The sequence below is a fragment of the Eschscholzia californica genome, unplaced genomic scaffold, assembly GCF_041429995.1.
Source record: "Eschscholzia californica isolate CP2 unplaced genomic scaffold, dmEscCali1.0.p SCAF_5, whole genome shotgun sequence".
Lineage (NCBI taxonomy): Eukaryota > Viridiplantae > Streptophyta > Magnoliopsida > Ranunculales > Papaveraceae > Eschscholzia > Eschscholzia californica.
In genome coordinates, this window is record NW_028238472.1 from 11,629,200 (window position 1) to 11,653,120 (window position 23,921).

A 23,921-nucleotide genomic window follows, 5' to 3' on the forward strand; every position below is an offset into this window, starting at 1 on the left:
AAGACGATTAACAACAATGTATTACTGCGTTGTAAAATCATTGAGGTACATTTTTTGAGTTGACTTTTAATCTTTTTTTCTGGTGAAACCCATAATTTGTTTAGGGTTCTTAGGTTGGCCTTTAAGGCAGATGTATATCGCCTTTAGGACTCAAATCGGATACTTAACAAATTTATGTTATTATCGAATATTGATGTATCTTTGTATTATATCTTCCTGATGTATTAATGTCTTGTAATGATGACTCGTGTAGTCCATCTCCAAAAGAAAAGAATTTACAAATTTTGAAACGTAAGTTTAACTTGGGCGATTATCGTGCTTGTAATGATGGTGCTTATAAGAATGCTAGTCTTAAGTCCTTTACTTACACGTGTTAGTTCACTCGTGTGAGACCGTTGAATCAATATTCAGACAGGTAAACTACCTTCTCTGTCCTTAGTCTCTTCCCTCTTCTTTCTCTCTCTAAACTTAACAGAATTCTTTAATCATCTCTGCAACTCCTAACTTTCCACGTTAAGTCTCAAGAAACAAACCCATCCCTCTCTCTCTCTCTCTCTCTCAACGACTTTCTCTCTCTAAACCCATTTTCATAACCTATAAGTTCAGAATACCCACAATTTAATCTTCTCAAATTTCCCATTTCTCAAACTTCCATTACCAAGAATTTGAAGTTTCTTGCCTCTGAAACTCCTTCAAATTCGAGAATTCAATCTCAATTTCATCAAAGAATCAACCTTTCTTCCCATCACTCATAGCTCTGAAGATCAAACTCCTCCAATCTTGTTCAAGCAGATGCAATTTACTCAGAAATTTGGTAAGTTTTTCGTTTGATCATCAAATTTACTGCTTTTTTGAGCAAGTTATGATTTTTATAAGTTTTTTATATCTTCTTAATCTGAATATCAAGATTTAATTTGATAGAGCTCTCCAATTTATTATCTTTCTTTAACTAATTTGATCATGTTTCTTGAAATTAAGATTCTAAATTCTTGTTTTAATGTAGGAAATTAACAAATTAAGGAGGATTTTTGGTCAAAACTAGGCTTAATTTTGTTAACCCTAAAACCTCAAGAGTTTATCTGTATGTTAATTAGGGTTTTGGTAGTTCAATAAGATAGAAGAAATAAATGGAAGAAATAAGAGATCATCAAGGGAATGTAGTTAAACTGCCATCTTTACGTGTAAATGGAAGCGTAAAATCCACATTATCGGGAAAATCGACGACTCCTAGGGCATCTCCAACGCTTCGGAGATTGAATTCTAATCGAACTCCTCGAAGAGAATGTCGAGGTGAATGGGGTCGATTTTACTGGTTTAAAAGCAACAGAATGTTGCTATTGTTACTACTAATAACAATTTGGACCTATTTGGGGTTTTATGTTCAATCTAAGTGGGCTCATGGTGATAGTAGTAAGGCAGAGTTAATCGGGTATAGAAGTAAAACTAGCATTGGCATTTCAGATATGAATCGAAACAAGAAGATCGATATAATCAAGAACGAAAAATTTGTGGTTGTTAACAACAGTCTTGGTCAAGAGCGTGCCGAGGAAAACAAAAACGAGTCAAATTCGAAGAAATTAGATGTGATCTTGATCAAGATTAAGAGTAACTCGTCTAGGATAGCTCAGAGATTAACTAAAGCGCGAAAAAGAAGTAAGACACGAAGGAAGAAGGTTGTTAATGGCAGCCGAAGCAATGAACTAATGGAGCAAGAAGAGGAAATCCCAAAAAGAAATACTTCGTATGGGTTGTTAGTTGGTCCATTCGGGTTGACGGAGGACAAGGTTTTGGGTTGGAATGCTGAGAAGAGATCCGGCACCTGTGATAAGAATGGAGAATTTGCACGAATCGTTTGGTCTAGAAACTTTGTCTTGATATTTCACGAGCTTTCGATGACAGGAGCTCCACTTTCGATGATGGAGTTAGCGACAGAGCTTTTGAGTTGTGGGGCTACTGTTTCTGCTGTAGTTCTTAGCAGAAGAGGTGGATTAATGGCAGAACTTACTAGACGAAGAATCAATGTAGTTGAAGATAAGGCTGAAATCAGCTACAAGACTGCCATGAAAGCTGATCTTGTTATCGCTGGTTCTGCAGTTTGTGCACAATGGATCGGTAAGCATTCATATTGAGTTTTCGTTTCCTTATCTTTTGCTTATATATATACTGACATGAGATCGATGATTTGTTTCAGAACAATATCTTCAACATAATAAGGCTGGATCGAATCAAATTGCTTGGTGGATAATGGAGAATAGGCGACAGTACTTTGATCGAGCAAAACTTATGCTTAACCGAGTGAAGTTATTGATATTTCTTTCTGAATCACAGTCTGAACAATGGCTAGCTTGGACTAAAGAAGAAGGAATTAAGCTCAATACCCCAACTGCATTATTTTCTCTCTCGGTCAATGATGAATTAGCATTTGTAGCAGGTATTCCTTGTTCTCTGAATACTCCACTTCTCACTGTTGAAAAAATGGTAGAGAAAAGACGGTTATTGCGAGATGAAGTTAGGAAAGAAATGGGATTAACAGATAAAGATATGCTTGTGATGAGTTTAAGTAGTATCAACCCTGGTAAGGGTCAACTCTTTCTTCTTGAATCGGCACGTTTAGCCATTGAGGAAGAAGATCTTTCTCTGAAAGACTATCGAAAAATGGGTTTGCTTAAAGATGGGAATGTTTCTGATATCGTGCTTGAGCAAGACCGTCTTGCCCTGAACAAGCAGAAATCAAGGGATTTGCTTCAAACTCTGCAGATTGGGGAATCAGAAAATGAGTCGGAAACTCTCGTTTTCAACGATAACATGAAAACAGCAAACACTGAAATTGGGTTTGAGGATGAAGAAAAGCAGAGACAAAATCTTAAAGTTTTGATTGGTTCTGTTGGATCGAAGAGTAATAAGGTTCCTTATGTCAAAGGACTTCTCAGATTTTTATCTCAACACCCAAGACTGTCGAAGTTAGTACTATGGAGTCCATCGACTACACGTGTAGCTTCGCTCTATTCTGCAGCGGATGCGTATATCATAAATTCACAGGTAACCTCATCTCTCAACGATCTTGTTCATTACTCTATTATCTGTTATACTCCTATGATTTTCCTTTCTAACTTGAGAAATCAAAACCTCACCTTAAGCTAGTCTTTTTCGGAAGTCGGGTTAGACTGCGCATTTGAAAATTTTATTCAAGGTTTCAAACTAAAGTTGAGTTTTCCAAATAGTCAAATGAAACAGGTCATGCTAGGAGAACATGTCTTAAGGAAACTATGGTAAATTTCAGTCAGAATAGGAGAACAACTTAGAGTTCTCATATTTTAACTATTTGGTTTCATGTTCTTACTGTTTGAGATCATTCAAAGTTATTGTAAGCCAATAAAACATTCAAGCATAACAGTTTATCGATGTACAGGGTATTGGAGAAACATTCGGGAGAGTGACTATCGAAGCAATGGCATTTGGTCTCCCGGTACAGAAATCATACCTTATATTTCCTTCTTCCATATTGTTTTCTTCAAGTACTAGAATTATACAGAGTATTCAATCAGAGTTAACGAGTAGTTAATATGGTTCAACATGAAAAACTAGTCATAAAGTCGTAAGAAGTTTATATGGGACTATTGATAGATATAGTCTTACCCTTTCTTACTTGTTCGAATCTGACTTTTGGTATAGGTGTTAGGGACGGACGCAGGAGGAACAAGGGAGATTGTAGAGCAGAATGTGACAGGGCTTCTTCATCCTGTCGGTCGTGCAGGGACTAAAGTCCTTGCCCAGAACCTCTTGTATTTGCTTAAGAACCCATTAAAGAGAGAGGAGATGGGGTTAAGAGGAAGAAGCAAAGTAGAGAGGATGTACTTGAAGACTCAAATGTATGAGAAATTTGCTCTTGTCCTCTTGAAGTACATGAAAATCAAGTAATTGAAACCCATTTATCTGTCACAGGCTTCACAATGTTAGAGAGAGAGAGGGAGAGAGAAGAGAGAAGATGTATCTTTTGTTCTACTACAGCAGGCAGAAGAAATTTCTCTGTTTTTTGTTGGTAGCTTTTGATTTGAGCTGAGAAGATTTGAGTTCAATTTCATATATGAAGAGCCAAGAAATATTTTTCAAATAACCCCTTACTGCATATACTACAACCTAATATTTTTCAAATAACCCCTAGAAGATTTGAGTTCAATTTCTTGTCACTCTGAGTGTTATTTCATCCCAAGCTTTTCTGAATGAAAAATGACTTATCAACCATAGTTCATGATTCCTCTTAACAAAAAAAAAAAAACCATAGTTCATGATTTTTTTCATATATGAAGAGCCAAGAAATTTGAACATTCTAATCTTTGTTAAAAAGGAGGGTATATAGACAATGTGCTTACAGTCACTTTCTGCCATTAAAACTGGTTTGAACTTCCAAGTATATTCCAATTATTTGAGGGTAACTGCTCCAGTACTAACAAACACTTTTAACCGGAATTTAGAGAGAGAATAACAGGTCAAAGAGCGTAAAAAATTCTGTACATAGATGAGAAACAAAATTCTACACAATCTCCCTCGGAGAGCATCCCTTCTCTCACCTGAAGCAAAAAAAACCAGAACTGCAGAAAAATGCTTCATCACCAAAATTGTCATGACCATCTTCAATCTTTTCCAACTATACAGCTCATATTCTGTAATAACAAAACCGAATCAATATCTGAAGTCGCTCTTTGCTGGAAAGTCAGGGCAGATAATCTCTGCAAATTGTTCAGGGCCTTTCTATTCATCGTTTGTTGATTCTTTCTCAGATGATGCTTTCATTGCCTCAGAAATCATAAGAGCAACTGTGGCTTTATGAATTGCTAGATCAGCTCGATAAAACAATCTCTCAGCTTTTTCACGTTTGAGTTTAGCCATATTTGATGCATGCTTTGCTGCTCCTGATGCATCTCGTAACCTAAACTCATCAAGATCTGACTTGTCCAACTGTTCAGCTCTGAATCTCTGGTAGCCTTCTGGTTGGATATGGTGTTTCTGATTATGCCATTCTGATGAACTCGGATTACATGAAGAGAATCCGTTTCTCCTTCCTGTTCTTTGATTATAAGACCTGGCTAGGATTTGTGAATCAATTGGGGATAAATATGAACTCAGCTTTCTGGCTTTGTTTCTGTGATAATTTTGAAGCTGATTTCTTTCAGACTCATCGCTACTCATTGATAGGTAACCACTGCCGACCGCATCACGTGGCGACAAAACCCTTGTCGATGTTTGAAACCATTGAGGACCTGAAGAATCAAGGTTCTGGCCAAAAACTATACCCCTCTCTTCAAACCCATTTGACCTTCTTCCTGGTACAAGCAAAAGAAAGTAAGAGAAAGTCACAAACGTTGCAGCTTTCACAACGGAGATTAACATTTCATCTTCTACAAAACTATGTCTTCAAAGACGGCTATGTTGTGGCTCTAAAACGCTCTAGTTTGTTCGTTTTGACACCCAGTTTTTCTAACTTGGAGCCTCTATAACCAATATATATTATATACCTTAGTGCAAGCTGTGTAGCTATGACAAGTATACAAGAGGGAGGGAGAGAGAGAGAGAGAGAGAAAGAGAGTAGCATATGAGAAGCCTACTAACTGGATTTGCTGGTTTTGAGGTCAAGAGAAGGAAAAGAGGAACAAATCCTAGAGAGAGAAAGAAGATAGTTACCAATATTATGATACCCGTCATGATCGCGAGGAAATGAATAGTTGTGGCCACTAGCTGAAAGCTTTCTATGTGACCTATTTTTCAAGCCCCTGTTGAGCAATTGTAAACCTCGTGGTTTTAGACAGAAAGCAAACATGGCTGGCTTCTCTACTGCATTCTCGGTGCCTCCATTAGAAAGACTGGCGATTTTGTTCTTCGCCAGTTCCCATTCTTTCAGTTGTTGTTGGTACCTTCCCCATGCTGGAGGCTGAAATTGCAGATAATAAGGACATCAGGAGATGTACGAAAGCAATGTAGTGCACTAACAAGTCGAAAAATCCAAATGTGTCTTTAAATATCATATCATGCATCTTCAAAAGTGAAAAACATCTTATCACGACACATGCCCAACAATATCGAAGTATCATTCAGGTAATGGAAAACAAAAAAAAACAAGGGAATAAAAAATTCAGATCGTTAACTAAGATATTACCTGTAAATGTCGAATCAGAGGCGTTCTTTTTCTTCGCCTCTTCTGCAGCCAATGCTCGTGCATAGCTTTAATTATGTCAATCGGTCCTAATTCAACCATGATCTCTTCTATTTCACCGAGAATGAAATCTTCACATTGCTTAACATAGGCAACTCCCTCGAACATGTACATTGCCCTCTCAAACATTTCCATAGAAATCTCTCCCGTGTTATCTATGGTTATATTGGAAGAACTCTGGTATCTTGATAGCCACTCATCATCATCACTGTCCATGTCATATAAGACTCGTGAAGGATTTAAAGCCATTTCCACATCAGTCTCAGTCTGACGATAATACTTAGAAGGATTACGAAGAAATGGAATATTTGCAGCAACACCATCACTCTCCTCAATCAGGCGAACCCCAGGTATAGGAATTGTTTTAGCTGAAGCAGCCCGTATGTTTCGATTGTAACACTCTTCATAGATCTCCTTGAAGCGGGCCCATTGGACTCTATCCGGAAATTCCAATATCCAATCCTTTTCCCCTCTCCACATCATCGCGAGGGTATGGCGATTTGTTGAACCTGGCTGCAAAAACTGATGAGGTTTGTGTGAATACTTTGTAATCCCTGAAAATTTCACTAGGAGCTTCCAATCTTTATTATCAACAAATTCTAGTACAACTTGTGCCCCACATTCTCTCCACCCCCGGTCTCCCTCAGTAATCAAGACATTGCCATCACATGATAAAAACTCTAACTGTCGTCGCGAGCTTCTAGAACCATTGGGCACCATTTTCTCATTTTCATTAAGGACTCCCCTGTCAGGCCGCCCCTTTCGGTGATGAGTTCTAGGTTTTGAGTTGAACTCATGACCTCCAATTGGTAAGAAATTTGAAAAGTGAGGAAGTGGCTTCTTAGAACCATTAACAAGGCTATTGTGGACTGTATCTTCTCTTCCATTTGACAACATTCTTGACCAGGAGCCAAACGACGAAGAACCTGAGTTATGTCTATTACGATACCATGTACTTCTGGGTGCAGTTGGGTTTGGTCTATGAGTTTTACCATCACTCATGTGCCATGGCAAATTGGAAAGAGATTGTTGCATACTTTGTCTTCCCCTATCCAATGATTGAGTCTCGAATTGGTTATCTTGTGGTATCTGAACTCTGATCCCATTGTACTGAGAAAAGTTCCCACCATCAGACTTCTCCATAGAAGAATGATCATCAGAAACCGAAGGGCATGACTCCACAGGACATTTCTCAGAGCCTGAATGATCAGATGAGTGACTTTCTAGAATGGCATTGCCAGCATTTTTGTTGTTGCCAGAATCTTGATCACGTACAGAAATCTTAGACACAATATGTCCTCCACTAAGGCAATTTTTAGAGGCCCTTATCCGACTACTAGTACTGCTAATGGAAAGAGCATCAATCTCCAGCTTTGATTTAACTTGACCAGCAAGTTCCTCGACGGGGGAGAAATCATTACCTAAGAATCTGCCACCATTTTCAGTATCATCTACCAAAATCATAGGATGGCATTTCTGGAAGTTAACAGACGCAACGTTTTTCTCCATCAGCAGCTTGAGATGCAGTCTAACAAAGAAACTAGGTGCAGCTGCAAATGAAAGAACAAATGGAGGAAATTTCCTATGCTTCTTCCCAATATTAGAAAATGAACGACCCCTATTGATATTGGCAAATTCTTTTGAGAATCCCATATGAATGATATTCTGTTTTGGCTTTCTCCACTGACCCTGGTCGAGAAATGAAAATTGTGCATTTTAGTATCTCCCCACCAACAATGTATGTATAAGTGACACTAGATAAATATTAAGAAGTCTGAACATCCAAAAGAAAATGTGCGCAAAACATAACAAGAAATACCTTGGTTGTAGCTGGTACCATAGAAGCAGAATGATTTGGCAGCTGATTACTCGTGCTTTTAATGAGACTAATATTATCTAATGTGCATTGATCAAGAGGTAGCTGCTTTGAGACCGAACAATACCGATTCAATGTTTTGTCTAGGTGCCGCCACTTCGAATTTTTCAATTCAAAGAAATTGTGTGACACAAATACAATATGCCTCCCCAAAGGAACACCCGAAATTTTAAACCTGATAGAAGTAATTGGTAACTGCAGATGATCTCCAAACTTCTCACGCTGATCTGGTTGACTAAATATTGCCAGAACTGAGCACACAAGAGATACTGCTTGCATCATGCAACCCTCAAACAACATAAACCTAAGACCAACAACATTATCAACAAAAAGAATTTCTAGTCGCACTTTTGGCCACACCGCCGTCACGGTACCATGGTGAAGCAGGAATAGAGGCTCGTAGGGACAAAAGGTCGCGGCACCAAACATATCACTGTACGCCCGCCGAACTGAGATCCTTAAGTTAAATGTCACTTTATCCAAATCCATCAATGGAACACTAAATCTCAACGTTCTAAGATTCTCACCTGTCCAGAATCCACCATCTTGATGTTGACCATAACCCCATAAGGCAGAGTCAGGTTCTTCCAGCACACAAACCTTGTCGAGAAAAGTGGCGAGAGAAGAATCAGAGCCAGCATCACTGTCCTTGAATATACAACCAAATCCTTGTCGTTTATTGTTAAATCGCCTCCTAGAATAAACAAAAGAAACCTTTCTATCCCTCCAAGACGTTGTAGGGCCCATCAAAGGTTTTAAAGTCATATCTTTATCAGTTTGTCTTTTGCAAGGTACAGTAACACCAGATAAATGGTTCGCATCTGTTCCAGAGGGTGTGGCAACAGAACAACCTCGTGGAGCATCTGAATCATCGTAATCATCAGAAATTCGAGGTGAGACATGATTTCTCGGAACGGAAGTTTTCCGTCTCTTAACAAGTCCAAGTGGAGAGGATTTAATTCGATGAGTCGAACGAGCCAACCATGCAATGATGGGTTCTGAGTCCATGAAATTGCCTACACAGTCCTCTGCATCTGCATCCCTGTGTGCTTCCTCATCAACATGCCTGTCTTCCACTCCTATACTACTCATTGGAGAATTACGAGGAACTTCACTTGGGAGCAGCAGAAGCTTGAATCTCTCGTTTTGGAGGTCAATCCATTCTTCATCACGGTCATCATACTTGATGTGATGCAACTTTCTCTCTGGTTCATAAGCTATCACTAGTCCAAAATACCAACACTGATCCAATGGCCAAAAGACCTTGATCCTCCGGTTTAAAACCCAGTATGCATCAAAGTCTCTGGAGAATAACTCGTAAAAGTGGCGTCTCTTCCTCTTATGGCCCCTCTCTTTGTATTCTTTTCTAGGGCGCAACACTCGTCCAGCAGCATCAGCAGAGCACTCTGAACCACCTGAACAATTTGTCCATGGACTCACAACCCCAGAAAAAGAGGGTGGAGTGAAGGAATTACCCTTCTCAGTACGATCACCAGAAAAACCAGTGCAGCTTGGATCAAAACGAGATGATAGCATTCTCGCAGCATTCTGTTCAAGATTATCTTCATCGTCATCTTGCAAATTTTCCCTAGTATTGCTAGATTTATCAACCAAAGGCTCAAACTCCTTTGAGATTCCCCGCTCCAGTTGTTCTGATTCCTGGCCCTTCAAACGATTTTTACGAACTCTTTTCTTCCTCGAATCACCATTACATGCACCATTTTCAGCCTTTAAATGCCAGGCTGAAACAGCCTTACTAGTGCTCCTCTTCTTCAAGTCATCAATAATTTGTTTACTTCCAGAAGAAACAAGTGGGATCACAGAGTCACCAGCTAACTCAACTACGAGGGGATCAAAGGTGACAATTTCCGATGTCCCAGCAGCATCCTCTGAGAGATGACTCTTATGAGATTTCTTCCTCCTCGAAGAACCTCGAGGTCTCTTTGGGATTGGTATAACATTATCATCTACTTCGGCAGAGAAATTGTTTAAACTACTTATATTTTTTGAATTTTCGCCCCCTCGAATTTGGCCATCCTTTTCCTTACCACCATTTATCTTCAACTCATCTACTGCATTGAGACCTTCAACATTTCTATCACTAACTAACTCAAAACTACTTAGAGAAACTTCCTTCCTGTTCTTCTTCTTCTTCTTCCTTTGTTTCAGATTTTCATTTTCTCCTGAACTGAGTTCTTTGTTCTCAACAACAGATTTCCGCTTTCTTTTCACATCTTTATGCTTGTTTCTTTCCTGTGAAACCCTAGATTTCTCAACATGTAAGCTTCTAATATCCAAAGGTTTCGATTTTAATGGAATTTCAGGAGTATCAGTCTTTCTTAAGCTATTTTCCATCTACAATCACTCGTTCCGCATAAGCAAAAACAAAATCCCCAATTTTTATGTTCCATCATACATGTTTCTCAACTAGAAACCCTAGTTTAAGATCTGACAACGAAATTGCACCAAAAAATTAGGGCAAATACTCAAAATTCACATAAACCGACCAAACTTAACTTCCTACCAAGATCCAAAGCTTTCCATGAATATAAATAAAAAATGTCCCCTAAAACAACAAGAAAAATGAAAATAAAACGTACCTAGAACAAAATTTACGACAATAAAACGGATCCATAAATCCAACTTCAATATAATTGCAGAAATTTCAGATCTAATTCCGTAGTTTCCCTCCTGAAATTGAAAAAAAGAAAATGTCGATCTAGCTAGGGTTTGTTTTCCCCCTTTTTACCGTAATAGAAACGAAGAGCTAGGGTTTCTTTAATTTCACGGGACCTAGGGTTTAGACTCAAAAATAAAATTCCAAATAAGAGTACGAATTTGTGCCTTTTGATACAAGCCGTTGGATTGATAGAAGACGGTTAGATATCTCTGCCACGTTGGATACCTAACCACATTTAATGGATCTCTGAAATATCGGGGTAAACGAGGAATATTTGGACGGTTGAGATTGTTTTGGTCCGATTATTTGAAGGATGGGATTAAAGATGAATAGAGAAAGTTGTGGGCTAGTACGACACGGCATATCTAATAACCAAGTAAAAGTGGAAAATTGCTATGGCCTTTACTAAAAATATAATTTGATTAACTAGACATCCTTGTGAAGAATAATATACCATCAAAAGCCCTTAATTTTTCTTTTTCTAATTTAGATCCCCGTGTTGTCTTAAATATTTATGTGGAAAGTTTATGATTCTTTACTTTTTACCCTCAAATATTGTCCTTTTTCTAGTTATATACTTCAAGTTCGTGAACTCTTCCCTTATTTATCCGTAGATTTCTTGTCTTTTCTCATACACACGTTCGTATTTGGACGATCTGTATATAGAAAACTTAAATCCCTGGAACTGTATAACAAACATCAGAAGAAGTGCATATATTCTAAAACAAGTATCAACTGAAAAGGTATGTTACACTTTTTTTAACATGTGTGCATCGAACTCTATAAATGTGTGTACAAGTAAAACTCTTGTGTGGTTTTCTATGATAAGCTAAAATCAATATCTTATCGTTATTGTTATGCAGACTTTCCATTCTTAGATACAAGTCGGTACTTATACAGTCTTCACATAGAATCTTAGTCCTCAATCTAGTTTTCGTAGAATGTTATTTGAGTTGTGCTTTTTCAGTTGATATGGATAAGGAATTCATATATTCATAGAAAAATTCACTCGTATACGTAATTATAAAATTGTCAATATATATATAAAATAAATTTTCAAACACACTAATATGTATTGTTGGAGGAACACCTAAAATGACAAGTATCAATTGAAAAGAACGCAAAATTTTGTCTACATATGTAAAAGTTATTGCATTTTTCTTTATAGTAATCTAAAACGGTTATTCTTATCTCTATTGTCAGTTTTGACTTCTGTCATCTGAGGCATTATTACATATGGTTAAGTACTTATGATTTCACATAGATTTTAAATCGTAAATATACAGAAAAATAGTTTTTTAATGCAGTTATAAAACCCTACATACAGTATAAAACTCTTAACTATGTGCATGCATGCATCGTAAAAGTAAAGCTACCGTAATTTAGCTATATTGTAGTTATTCTTATTGTTGTAGTTAGTTTCAACTTTTTAGGCATTATGCATTAGGTAATACTTGTAATTTATCTTTCATGGTACAATATCATTGGTCCACATAAGAAGTTTACTCTTTATGGAGCTACCTCTAAACCCATGAGTCTTTTTAACATGATATACATGTAAAATAGTCGCTAAACATACAAATCACATGTTACATAGTTCCGCAATGAATGTTAATATATTTGATATTTCTCACCAGTTATTAGCGTTTTAATTAGTGCTTGTTTGACTTCCCAAATGTGATCACCTCGCTTGTTCAGTCTCAAGATAAGGTCACATTATAGAGCCCAAATGAATCAATTATTATCAGTTTATTTCTTGTTTGACACCCAAATGTGATTGACTCGCTCGTTCAGTCTTCAGATGTGGTCACGTTAGGGATGACAAATGAACAACCAGTTATTAACGGTTTACTTTCTGTTTGACCCCCCAAATGTGATCAACTAGCTCGTTCAGTCTTTAGATGTGATCACATTAGATTAGAGAGGCCAAATGAACTAGTAAGTCATATTTGAAGGCTATAGAAGAATTAACCCATTATTAAAGGATCTTGTTATTATAAAAAAGAATACGAAATGCAAATTAGATGCCACTCTCTACGGAAGAAACATTCTCTCTATTTGTACTTCTCACACTATCTCTCTAAAAACTTCGATTCATCTTCAAATTCTTGAGAAATTGTTTCAGTAATGGCTGGAAGTAGTAGCGATGATTTTGTGAAAGGAAATGTTTTTCCTAATGGTCTCGCCATCATCACTCTCGATCGTCCTAAAGCTCTCAACGCCATGAATTTAGGTTTTATTTCTCTACTAACTGTTCACAATTTATCCGGAATTTGATGAGTTTGAGTATTTCAATCACAATCGTTTAGTAGTTGAATTCATTAAAATCGATTTTGATGCAGTGATTTACTGGAAAATGTAAAATTTATTTTTCATTCTGTGATATTAGTTACTTTTGGATTGGAAATTATTAGCTCAGTTGTTTTATTGATATAGATAGGCCTGGACTTGTTCTAGCTTACCTAAGTTACCTTGAGAAACCCTAGTTTTTGCTATATGAAAGGAGAATGGACAATAACGATCCAATAGATGGAAATGACAATATAAAGAAGAAAATAGCTTTGGGTTATTGTGGTTTAATATCAAGTAAATGTTTTCATAATATTATTCATTCTACTTAGATAATGATTATACGATATTAAATTTTGGGTTTCGACTATTTATGGGTCTAGCTTTTATTTCATGATTATTTTTATTTTTTTGCAATTTTTGTTTGGATTTTTTTATTGAATTTTGGAAGGCATAGTTTGCTGTGATGGTTGAGGACTTAAGAACTTATTTCCTTTGATGTTTTTTTTTTGTTTTCCGTAATCCTTTTGTTTGTTCAGTAAGTCCGACTCTCGGATACTAGTGCTAACTTACTATTGCAATTCAAATCTCATGCAGATATGGATATCAAATACAAAAACTATCTTGATGAATGGGAAACAGATCCAAAAGTGAAATGCGTCCTAGTGGAGAGCAGTTCATCTCGTGCATTTTCAGCTGGTAACAAAGGAAAAAAGAATTTTCGAAACTAATTTTCCATTTCTGGGTTTATTTAATTGTGTTGCCGAAAATAGTCGGCCTTGAGCTGACCATGCCCCTTCATATATTGGTGCATACTAATTTTTCAATAAAATAAGCAAACTAACTGAGATTTAACTCGATAAATGATTAGTTTGGTCCAATATGTTTATGATTATCTTGTTCTTTCTCTGCGTGTGTATAGTTTCAAAAGTTACCATTCTTAACCATGCAGGAATGGATATTAAGGGGGTTGTTGCCGAAATACAAAAGGACAAGAGTACACCACTTGTGCAGAAGGTGTGTGTTACTCTCTTGTTTTGGTACACGTTGCATTTTTGCAAATTTGTACTTAATAACGGTTCCCTTTCGGTGTCCGCCTCAGCCTTATGGTTCTCCTGAAATAATTCTAATTGTTAGAGTCTATTCCTCGTTTTCTTTGTTTTAGCTTTTTACTGTCAATGTGGATCTTGCCAAAGCTATTAGCAAGAGTTGGTCCAATCTGTTGGTCTTGCAAACTTCAAATTGGGTGATAAAGAACATGTTTTTAATACTTCCGCTGTTCAAATATCTTTAGTACGCGATCTAGATGTGCATGATAATGCTGTCAATTTGTACGCACCTGACTTGATTTGCACCTTCATAACGCACGACTTTGCCGTACCATGCTTCCTAGTGGTTGTGTGTTGTTTTCATGTAAGTTGTGTTAATTCACGAACATATGCAGGTATTTGGTGCAGAATATTCTCTAATATGTAAAATTTTCAATTACAAGAAGCCATATATTTGCTTCATGGATGGTGTTACGATGGGCTTTGGAATTGGTCTATCTGGACATGGTCGTTACAGGATTGTAACTGAGGTATTAACTGTCATTAAAAGTTCTTTTTAGATGGCATGATTGTAACCCTAAATCCACGTTAAAATATCCTGATATTGTGCTAATCTTGACGTATTTTAGAGGACTCTTCTGGCCATGCCAGAAAATGGAATTGGTTTGTTCCCTGATGTTGGGTTTTCTTACATAGCAGCACAGAGTCCAGGAGGAGGATCCATTGGTATGTCTTCTTTCGCCATGCATTTGTATCATCCATAAAACTTCTTTTGAGCATATATTATGATATTAGTACAGTATTATATTATTATATTACTATATCTGGCCTCTTCTTTAAACACCCGTTCTTTCGTAATTGCTCTTATCTGTTAGAGACTCCTGGGGTTATACCCTGTATAACCTCATTTCCTTTTCTGCGTTGTTTTCTCTGTTTATGTGTTTTCTGATTCAGGTCTGTTAATTCTCCCAGGTGCTTATCTTGGACTTACTGGGAAAAGGATTTCATCCCCTGCCGATGCCCTATATGTGGGCATAGGGACTCATTATGTGCCATCAGGAAACTTGGGTTCATTGAAGAAGGCCCTTCTTGCACTTCCCTTGTATGTCTTGTTTCACTTAATTTTGGTGTTAGCAAATCTATTTTATGACACTGAGTAACTGACTTTTGCTAGAGCACCTGTGTGGCCCGTTCTTTTTAACTCCTTTATGTTAAATAAATGTGTCTATACTCTATAACAAAAAGTTACTACATTGCATTAGTTGTTCTGAAGGAAAATTGTTTCTATCCATGGCGTTATCAATCTTGGTAAGTTGATAAGTTTACACTATCCTGTAGTTCACTTAGTATGGGATGTTCTGCCATACAAATAAATATTTTGTTTTGGCTTATTTATTAAGTCCTTTATTTTGTACCTACGTATTTTAACTCTTAAATCTACCATTGTTGCATTATACACAGACGGCGTTAACATGTAAGCACAAAATGTACCTACAAAATCGCACATTATTCCCATTGAAGTATCCGATTGCCGGCATGAGTATCTGACACAAGAAAAAATAATAAAAAGGAATATCCATGCTACGTAATCTGAAATAAACTTTTTACTTAAACTGTGTTCTGTTACTATAAAAATGCTGTTCGAGTACTCTATGTCATAGAATGGGCTGATTATCCACCTTCATTATCTAAGTTTTGTATATACTCGGTTGCCGTCTTTTGCAAGTTATGCAGATGCGAATACTGTTAAATGTCCTTGGCTATGTGTTTTGCGTACAGTTCTGATCATCCAGACAAGGATGTCAAGGAAATAGTTGGGGACTTCAGGAAGGAGCCTGAATCAGAATCCCAACTGAAGCCGCTTTTACCTCACATAATTTCATCCTTTGGGGCATCAAAGTCTGTCACTGACATAAGTAAAGAACTGGAGAAGCATCAACAGAGTACTGTAGCTGCAGGTATGCTGGCTTGGCAAGCATTATATAAATCATGTGAACCCATGCTCCTCCAAAATCTAGAAAGTAATCATTTCTTTGACACTTCTGAGGTCATCGAAAGTCAGTTTTTGTTTCAACGTGTTTGAATCTGTGTGAACTAGGAAGCATGTTTAGTGTACACCGAGAGCCTTTGTCAAAAGATGATATTTAGGTTATCACTGAATCCAATGAACTTGTAGACTAACAAATTAGATGTGTTGTCCCCAAAGTGGTCTGAAACCATCGTATTTGGCTCTTCAAGCTAGTTACTTTCAGAAATTACCTAGTTAAACTTAAAACTCGCGACTCATAATTTTTTAAGAGAATACAAATGAAAAATAGTTCGTCAAACAGAAAAAACAATGCGAGTAAAATAATATCCATCAATATCGCCAATAAATGAAAAAATGTTGCTCTTGCGACATCTCATTGCTCGGAAGAACCGATATTATCGTTTGTCGACAATGATGAGAAGTACAAAATACCTTTCTGACGGTTGGCGAATGTGGCCCCTTGTCTAGCTAAGCTGATGCATTTTATTTCTATTCTGTTGTTCGCTACCTATTTCAGCTCGATTAATGTTTGTTTTTGCAGTAGCGGAATGGGCAAATGAGGCACTTGTAGGTCTTAAAAAAGGGGCTCCTTTTTCTTTGTGTTTAACGAACAATTATTTCGCTAGAGTTGCATCTGCAAATGGGAAGAAAGAGAACAGTTTATCTGAGGTTTGTTTCAGGTTTCCCCATTCGGCTCTGCTTTATTTTATTTATTGTTTTCTCCATGAATCTTTAGCGTAATCTTTTGATTGGATGTTTTCAGTTAATTGGAGTAATGCAAGCTGAATATCGAATTGCAGTAAGAGCTGCTCTTCGAAGTGATTTTGCAGAAGGTGTTCGTGCAGTCCTGGTAGACAAGGATCAGGTATTTCTCTAACTAAAAGTTCATATTTATTTTGGCACTTATACAAAAAACCAACATTGTTACTTCACTAAAATTGGCTAGGAAACTGTTCATAATCTATCTACCACTTTCAAGCACAAACATCTCTAACTTTGAGTGAAATTGATTGGAAGTCTCCTTTTACCCAATTTATCTAGATTACTAGTTGATATTTTTTTTTTTGAAAATTTGATTGAATATATTCAAAGAGCAAAAATATGTACAAATATGAAACAGGAGAAAGGGTTGCTCGGGTTATGCTACATTACATAACCCAAGCCTCCCAGTTCCTAACCACATCCAAGAAAGAAGAAAACTTAAACTTAAGTGATCCGCTTAACCAATAATGGATCGTTCCTTTTACATCTTCCACATCTGTTACCGAGCATAGATTTGATTCCTTGAAGATCTTATCATTTCGATCCTTCCAGAGGTTCCAAATTATTGCCAATGGTATTAAGTCCCAAATCTCCTTTTTGGCTTTTGGTTTCTTGAAACCATTCCACTAGTTGATATCTCTTCATGGTATTGGGTTTCAAAGGAAAAGTAGTGCACTGGTATCTTTATTTCAAATGAAACTCCGTATCTAACTCCTTAATGCCGAAGGCATGCAGCCGTCCATGTTCAAGTGGTTCCTACTTGGAAGAGAGACAGAGACGACATTATGAGAGTCGCGGACTCTAAATACCACCCATGTACGAGAATACTTGACCCGACCAACTACCAGGCCCGCCTTATCTATGTTTGATACAAATTGAACTAATTTGTACGCATTAGGGAAGAACTAGCATGCATTCTCATGTTTCTGCACGACTTCTCTTGGTTTTGGTTTCATGCTTTTTCAGTATATAATATATGTATATCCTTATTTCAATCTCTATCCAATATCTTTACAGAACCCAAAATGGAATCCTTCCAGAGTGGAGGATGTTGATCAAGCTGAAGTGGATGCTATCTTTGAACCATTGCTCCCAGAACAGGAGGAACTGAAGCTGTAAAGATCTGTTCAGAGTTATCGGTCACAATCTCTCTAAGCATCTACTGATAATAGGAGATTGAGCTGTAAAATGCAGATGAAATAAGGTTCTGTTTGGATAATTTGTATTAGAAATCCAATGGAAGTCAAAATCTAAAAATCTTGTATTCTGCATTTTCATAGAAAAACTATTGATGTTTGAAAAGCAGTAGATTTCATTTAAAATTCTGTATTGGCAGTTTATTGATATTGTCTCATCCGTACAATGTCAAAAACTAATATTCATTTGGGAAAAAATCCAAAATCCATGCCTCATTGATGCCTAGAAATCAGACCTGTGGACGAAATTTCGTGTAATGTATGTCTTTCTTATAGTTTGGCGTGAATCACCATCAAATGACTCGCAATCACCCTGTTTTCATCAAGAAATTCTGAAATCAACCATTCATACAAGGCATCACAAAGTAAGACATCACAAAGCAAACGAATCCCATTACTAACGATATGCTTATTTTTTAATCGAATAGAAAGAAATATATGCAATTATTACCTCGGTGGAGGTCCAGTAATTCATTTGTTGCAAAAATATGGATATTCAAAGGAAGTAGTACCATGTTTCAACAAAAAAAGAAGAGGAAGTAGTACCATGTCTTGCAAAAGGGCCACTGTGTTGTCAACATTTCCCTCCATTAACACTAATAAGTAGTCTGTAGTCGATAGAATCAGTTGCAAAACCAGGGAAGATAGTGGAAATATATTCCAAGTCTATCTCATGCAAAGTCGAAAGAGTGTCTTCTACATTTCCGCCCAGCATGGCAAAGACAAAATCGATCGAGTCATTTGAGAAATGAGGGAACATAGTCGAAATAAATTCCAAGTCGGGATCGGAGTTAGTTGGATAAGGACTATTGTAAAACTAGGGTTTCAGAGAGAAAAGGAACTAGGGTTTCGAAGAGATAAAGAGAAAGTGAAGAATCAGGCTTAGGGCAAAATAATCTCCTTTTATATACTTGGGTCAATCTTGACCAAAGTCTTCGGTCAAGTCTATGAAGTTGTCTTGACCAGGTCCATCTTGACTTCAGGTCCATCTCTGGTCAGTCAATTCATATTTACTCCATTTTGACTTCAAATCTGAAATTAAGAAACATAACAATAAAGTTAGTTACAACTAATCATGAATTAGTTGTCTAACTAACTATTTTCCTGTTTTCTGTTTTTAATTCTCTTCTTCTTCTTGTATTCACAACTTGTATAAATACTAGCTTGTAAGAAGAAAATGATTGATTGAATAAAAAGATAAACATTAGAGTTCTTAGAGATTTCTTACATGGTATCAGTCTAGGTCTTGTGATCCAGAAGCTAGGGTTTTCTCTTCGAACTCAGGAACATTCATTATCTCGCAATCAACAAAAGCATTTAACATTCAGAAAATCAAACATTTCTCATCAAAATTCAGAAGATTTCATCAAGATTAAGAAGATTTCATCAAAATTCAGAATATTTCATCAAGATTAAGAAGATTTCATCAAAATTCAGAAGCTAATTAACAAATTAGCAAAGGTTACAAGGTTACTTACTGTTTTTTCAGGCAGTTCTTCAAAACTTTCTTCAAATGGCTTCAAATCCAGGTACTTTTCCTCTAATTTCGTCTGTTACTAGTTTCATAACTGAGAAACTAGATGATTCTAATTATCTCATGTGGAAAGATCAAATTGAAACACTTCTAAGCACTTATGAGTTATTAGGGTTTGTAACTGGTACTATTGAGGAACCTCCACCTCTTAAATTCATTCATGGAGTAGAACAAGTGAATCCAGACTATCAACAATGGAGGAGTAAAGAGAATTTTGTAAATCATATCTCAAAAGTACTCATTATAAGTCTGTGTATTATGATACCTATGGTCTTCAAACAGCTAGAGAAATTTGGGACTATCTCTTTCTAACAAATAATGAAGGCTTAGAGTCTCAAAAAGATCAATTGAGAAGAAAACTTCAAGCAATTAAAAAAGGGAATTCTACTATTTCTACTTATCTTAGAGAATTAAAACAAGGCCGCGGCTTTGGGGAATAAAAAAAAATCTCCGGGGAATAAAGATTTACTCAATAAATATTAATTTAGGGGCATACTTTTCTTTTAGCCCAAAAATTATCTTGATCAAACATTGCCCCCTAATCTTCATCTTCTCTCTCCCTATCTCTCTTATCTCTCTCCGCATTCCAACCTCGGCAACTTACAAAAGTAAAAACCCTAAAAAATGTTATCACTCTTCAAACTTCTACTCTTCTCTCTAGTGAATCGCTACAACAAAGGTTTAATGGAACCCTAAAATTTATTCTTTGAAATTCTTTGAAGTAGAGAGGTCTAGAGAGAGAGGGAAGTAGAGAGAAAAAAGTATAGAGAGAGAGAGGGGAGATCTTTCAGACGAGGTCTAGTGAGAGAGGAAATTCTTTGGTCCTCTCATTGATTATGTAATTCCTTGAAAAAAAATTCATGAACGTGGAGACAGGTTCATCAAACGAAAACCTAGGGTTTTACTAGATTATTCACCCTGCAAATATTCAGATTATTTGGATCTTGAATGCATTAATCATTTCCTTTCTGTCAGCAGATCTCAGATGTAAATCTGGATCTAAATGTTTCAACCTAACATATTCCTTTCACTTTTTCTTTCTACTCTACAGGCACACATTACCTCTCTCTAGATTTGCCATTCTACTTGTAGGTCTCTCCACGTAGAACCTTAGGTTAGTCTTTCCCATTTCTCTAAATGCAAAAATCAGATTAGTTTTTCCCTTTTCTCTCCGTAAGATTAGATTCTGCTTTACTCTAGTCTTGGTTAGTAGATCTCTTCCTAATCTTTCCATGTGCATGTTCTGTGATAAGAACTATTAAAACAATGGTAGTATGATGCATCTTAATCATCCCAAGTGATTGATAAGGATATTGTAGCCAAATGGGGTGCTCTGTATATTTTATTTACATGAAGATGATTTTGGTTGAAACATTTCATGTAGAGTATCAATTTGAATATATTATCGATTAATCTCAAGTTAATGAATGAATTCTTCCATTTTATGATGGAATGATGACCCTCCTTTAATAAATAAGAGAACTTTGGGTGGCAATGGTGGTCGTAATGGTGGTGATCGGGATGGTGGTGGTGGAAAGTCATGGTGGTAAAGGAGATAGAGAAGATGAAGATTAGGAGGCAATGTTTGATCAATTAAATTTTTGGACTAAAATAAAATATTCCTCCGAGAATGTACAAAAAAATATAGATTCCCTAAAGAATTTATTCCCCGGAGATTATTCTTTATTCCCCAAAGCCGCGGCCTATGTAATAACAGGTCCCGAACATGAACGAAATACACTTTTGGCGAGTACAACAACTGAAACCACCCGTGAGTGCTATTTGATCCAGAGAACTAGAAAATCCAACTACAAGAAAATGAAAGCATAGTATTGATGGAAGACAATTAAGCTAGACCATTCCAACTTGATCAATTTTAAGAAAGGATAGTTTTTCTACATGAAATAAGATGTAATCATAGGACTATCAGCTTTTAAGAAGTAATATCGAATAATTAGTGCACATCGACATGAATGAATAATGATGCAAGAGGATTCGTCCTATTTCAAACACAATCCTCAACAAAGTTTCGTTGTTTTTTCTACTAGTAAAATCCGAAAAATTGTGAATATGCAGATGGTTCAATACTTCAATTAGGCTTTCTTGATGGAAGTAATAAGCATCCAACCACCATTTATTTTCTTGTCGATCTTTCTTTTCCAATGTCTTGACTTCAGAGTACGAAGTATGTTGCTGATTATATGGAATTATGGATAAGCATATCAAATGTGTTATAACGAATAGGCGGTTCATGTTTATTCCTTTCCCAACATATCTTAGGTTATGGTTTTCTTTCAAAACTGGTTATGGGTTATATGTGTTTTGACCCAAATATTTATATACAGGATCGCAGTTGGAGTTGTTGCTAAACTAGTGGGTGTAGATAGTTATGGAACTTGTTCTTAACCCCATTTTTGGATCTTTTTAGTTCCTATTTTCATGCTTTTTTAATATAGTTCTGTCTTTCTTTTAATGTTTGGTATCATTGTTGGTGAGATTTCCTCCTGATTTTTCTTGGATCATGACAAATGACTCTAGTAGCAAATGTGATCGCTGAGGCAAATGATCAATACAGTATATAAGTTCCAAAGGAGAAATAAGACGTCTTTGGGTCAATACGATTTCGTCATCTTAAAGGAGTTTATTTTTCCTTAAATATTCCGCTTGAATGACACACCGAGGCTTATCAGATGAAGTGAGGAAGAAAGTGGGTGATCAAAAAGAAACACCTAGTCTCCACTTAGGGTACTTAGGTTGAAGCCCAAATAGTGCAAGGTCTTGTTCCTCGTCCTGGAAGCTTCTTGATCAGAAAGCCTCAATTCTTGCTAAGCTTGAGCTCCTGCCTATAATATTGGCTCGCCCAAGTGATGCGAAACTAACTCATACCCACCTATTTAAACACTGGGGCTTCAGTCGAAACCTTGTGGAATCCGATTATATGGTGAATTTAAGAAAAATTGCAAGTTGGAAGGTCAATTTGCTTTTCTTGGAAGGCAAGATCATTCTCATTAGATCAAGCCAAATAGATTTACCCATTAGTTATCTTTCTATATTCACAGAGCCAGCTTTGATATTCATGACCTTAAAAGAAAAGCCGTCCTCTAGAAATACGGCGTATTGAAGCAAAATACATAAAGATTACAAGGCTCTTCGAGTGATGGGGATCTCTTCAAGTAGAAAAAGATCGGGAAAGATTTATGTAATAACTTCGTTCCAAACAAATCTATACTTGTCAATCTGTAGCTACCGGTGGGGAAGAAACTGTTCTATAGGAAGTCCCCTTGATTTGGAATCTTTTGCTAGCATTTTTTTGGTTGAGAGCTCTATAATAATCACATAATGAACAGATACCAAGTCTAACAATGATGCAGAAACAAAAAGTCTGGTATTAAAGACCAATAAACCCAAGACTGTCTTCCAAATATGAGATTCTATAACTCATGCTCAAACCCTATCTGAATATTTCCTTACCAAAAGGGTAAAAGAAATTTACCTAAGAAAATTGAAAAGAAATGAAAGGACAAAGTACCAATTAATTAGACCACGAGTTATCGAGGTCCACGACCAACCATAGGACCAATTTCAACTATGAAGTCTGATTTATCTGAATCACGGCAGAGCCCGTCACTTTTGTAGTTTTTCTGCTGTTGCTGCTGATGTTGCCATTGTTGCAATTTATAGTTTCTGAGTTCGCTCTTGTTGCAAACTCATTTCGAGGGTGAAATTGTACTTTTTATGAAATAATTTTTTCAAATATTATTCCAGATTGGGTCTGGTTTTCTAATAGCTTTTGGGTTTTTAATTCCTGAATAAAGTCAATCAAGCACAAAACCCTAATAGCTTCTTCATCATCAACTTATTATTTCAGATTGGGTCTGGTTTTCGATAGTGATTGAATTGACTTGAACTTGAATAGCTTCTTCGTCATCAAAATAAATTTAAAGAGAATGGTGAGTTCGTCAGTATGACAACCTCAAGAAAGAGGATTAATGATGTCATCCGGTACATTGACAAACGTAGACATTTTTGAAATCCCATACTTCATGTGAAGGAATAAGACAAACACAGGCATTCTAAAATCAACAAGGCTAAAACAATTCAAACCATTAAAACGAGCCAAATCTAACATAAGAAAAAAATTAACTTCACCTAAGTATGATTTGACAATGTCACATAATCAGAATAAAATTTGAATACTTTAATAGACAACATATTGAAAAAGATGACTGAAACAAGTATTAGTGCCACCAATTACCAAACCAGGAACTCCACTCCAACCACAATGATGTCCTTGAAGA

General features: G+C 36.5%; 3 protein-coding genes across 4 annotated transcripts; 2 read left to right on the plus strand and 1 right to left on the minus strand.

The window, feature by feature from the left end:
- The first annotated feature begins 366 nt into the window (after positions 1–366).
- On the plus strand, positions 367–4,111 carry LOC147537068 (uncharacterized). Its single transcript, XM_086639023.1, has 5 exons — positions 367–814; positions 1,004–2,112; positions 2,192–3,039; positions 3,410–3,466; positions 3,673–4,111. The coding sequence occupies exons 2-5, from the start codon at positions 1,128–1,130 to the stop codon at positions 3,916–3,918; spliced, it is 2,136 nt and encodes a 711-aa protein (XP_086495149.1). The 5' UTR covers positions 367–814; positions 1,004–1,127; the 3' UTR covers positions 3,919–4,111.
- A 206-nt stretch (positions 4,112–4,317) lies between these two features.
- Positions 4,318–11,054, minus strand: LOC147537069 (uncharacterized). Of its 2 annotated transcripts, XM_086639021.1 has the most exons (5): positions 10,685–10,938; positions 8,028–10,532; positions 6,152–7,897; positions 5,680–5,926; positions 4,318–5,321 (listed from the first exon to the last, which is right to left on the minus strand). In XM_086639021.1, exons 2-5 carry the CDS (start codon positions 10,437–10,439, stop codon positions 4,750–4,752), a joined length of 4,977 nt encoding a protein of 1,658 aa, XP_086495147.1. In that variant the 5' UTR covers positions 10,440–10,532; positions 10,685–10,938; the 3' UTR covers positions 4,318–4,749. The 2 variants fall into 2 exon arrangements, with proteins under 2 accessions (XP_086495147.1, XP_086495146.1); XM_086639020.1 differs by having other exon boundaries at positions 8,028–11,054.
- A 1,355-nt stretch (positions 11,055–12,409) lies between these two features.
- LOC147537070 (ATP-dependent caseinolytic (Clp) protease/crotonase family protein) lies at positions 12,410–18,195 on the plus strand. The gene is made up of 10 exons (XM_086641571.1): positions 12,410–12,997; positions 13,651–13,752; positions 14,006–14,070; positions 14,498–14,632; positions 14,732–14,828; positions 15,075–15,204; positions 15,882–16,060; positions 16,673–16,800; positions 16,895–16,996; positions 17,911–18,195. The coding sequence occupies exons 1-10, from the start codon at positions 12,892–12,894 to the stop codon at positions 18,010–18,012; spliced, it is 1,146 nt and encodes a 381-aa protein (XP_086497697.1). The 5' UTR covers positions 12,410–12,891; the 3' UTR covers positions 18,013–18,195.
- The last annotated feature ends 5,726 nt before the right edge of the window (positions 18,196–23,921 follow it).

What these genes read in the sequence shown, in the direction of transcription:
- LOC147537068 (XM_086639023.1), top strand. Translation starts at nt 1,128, where the DNA reads ATGGAAGAAATAAGAGATCATCAAGGGAATGTAGTTAAACTGCCATCT. An exon ending in AGTTTGTGCACAATGGATCG is followed by an intron (nt 2,113 to 2,191) that starts GTAAGCATTCAT and finishes GATTTGTTTCAG; the next exon opens with AACAATATCTTCAACATAAT. An exon ending in CGTATATCATAAATTCACAG is followed by an intron (nt 3,040 to 3,409) that starts GTAACCTCATCT and finishes ATCGATGTACAG; the next exon opens with GGTATTGGAGAAACATTCGG.
- LOC147537069 (XM_086639020.1), bottom strand. Translation starts at nt 10,439, where the DNA reads ATGGAAAATAGCTTAAGAAAGACTGATACTCCTGAAATTCCATTAAAA. An exon ending in CTCTGATTCGACATTTACAG is followed by an intron (nt 5,927 to 6,151) that starts GTAATATCTTAG and finishes CTGCAATTTCAG; the next exon opens with CCTCCAGCATGGGGAAGGTA. An exon ending in TGACGGGTATCATAATATTG is followed by an intron (nt 5,322 to 5,679) that starts GTAACTATCTTC and finishes TGCTTGTACCAG; the next exon opens with GAAGAAGGTCAAATGGGTTT.
- LOC147537070 (XM_086641571.1), top strand. Translation starts at nt 12,892, where the DNA reads ATGGCTGGAAGTAGTAGCGATGATTTTGTGAAAGGAAATGTTTTTCCT. An exon ending in TCTCAACGCCATGAATTTAG is followed by an intron (nt 12,998 to 13,650) that starts GTTTTATTTCTC and finishes AATCTCATGCAG; the next exon opens with ATATGGATATCAAATACAAA. An exon ending in GCCCTTCTTGCACTTCCCTT is followed by an intron (nt 15,205 to 15,881) that starts GTATGTCTTGTT and finishes TTTTGCGTACAG; the next exon opens with TTCTGATCATCCAGACAAGG.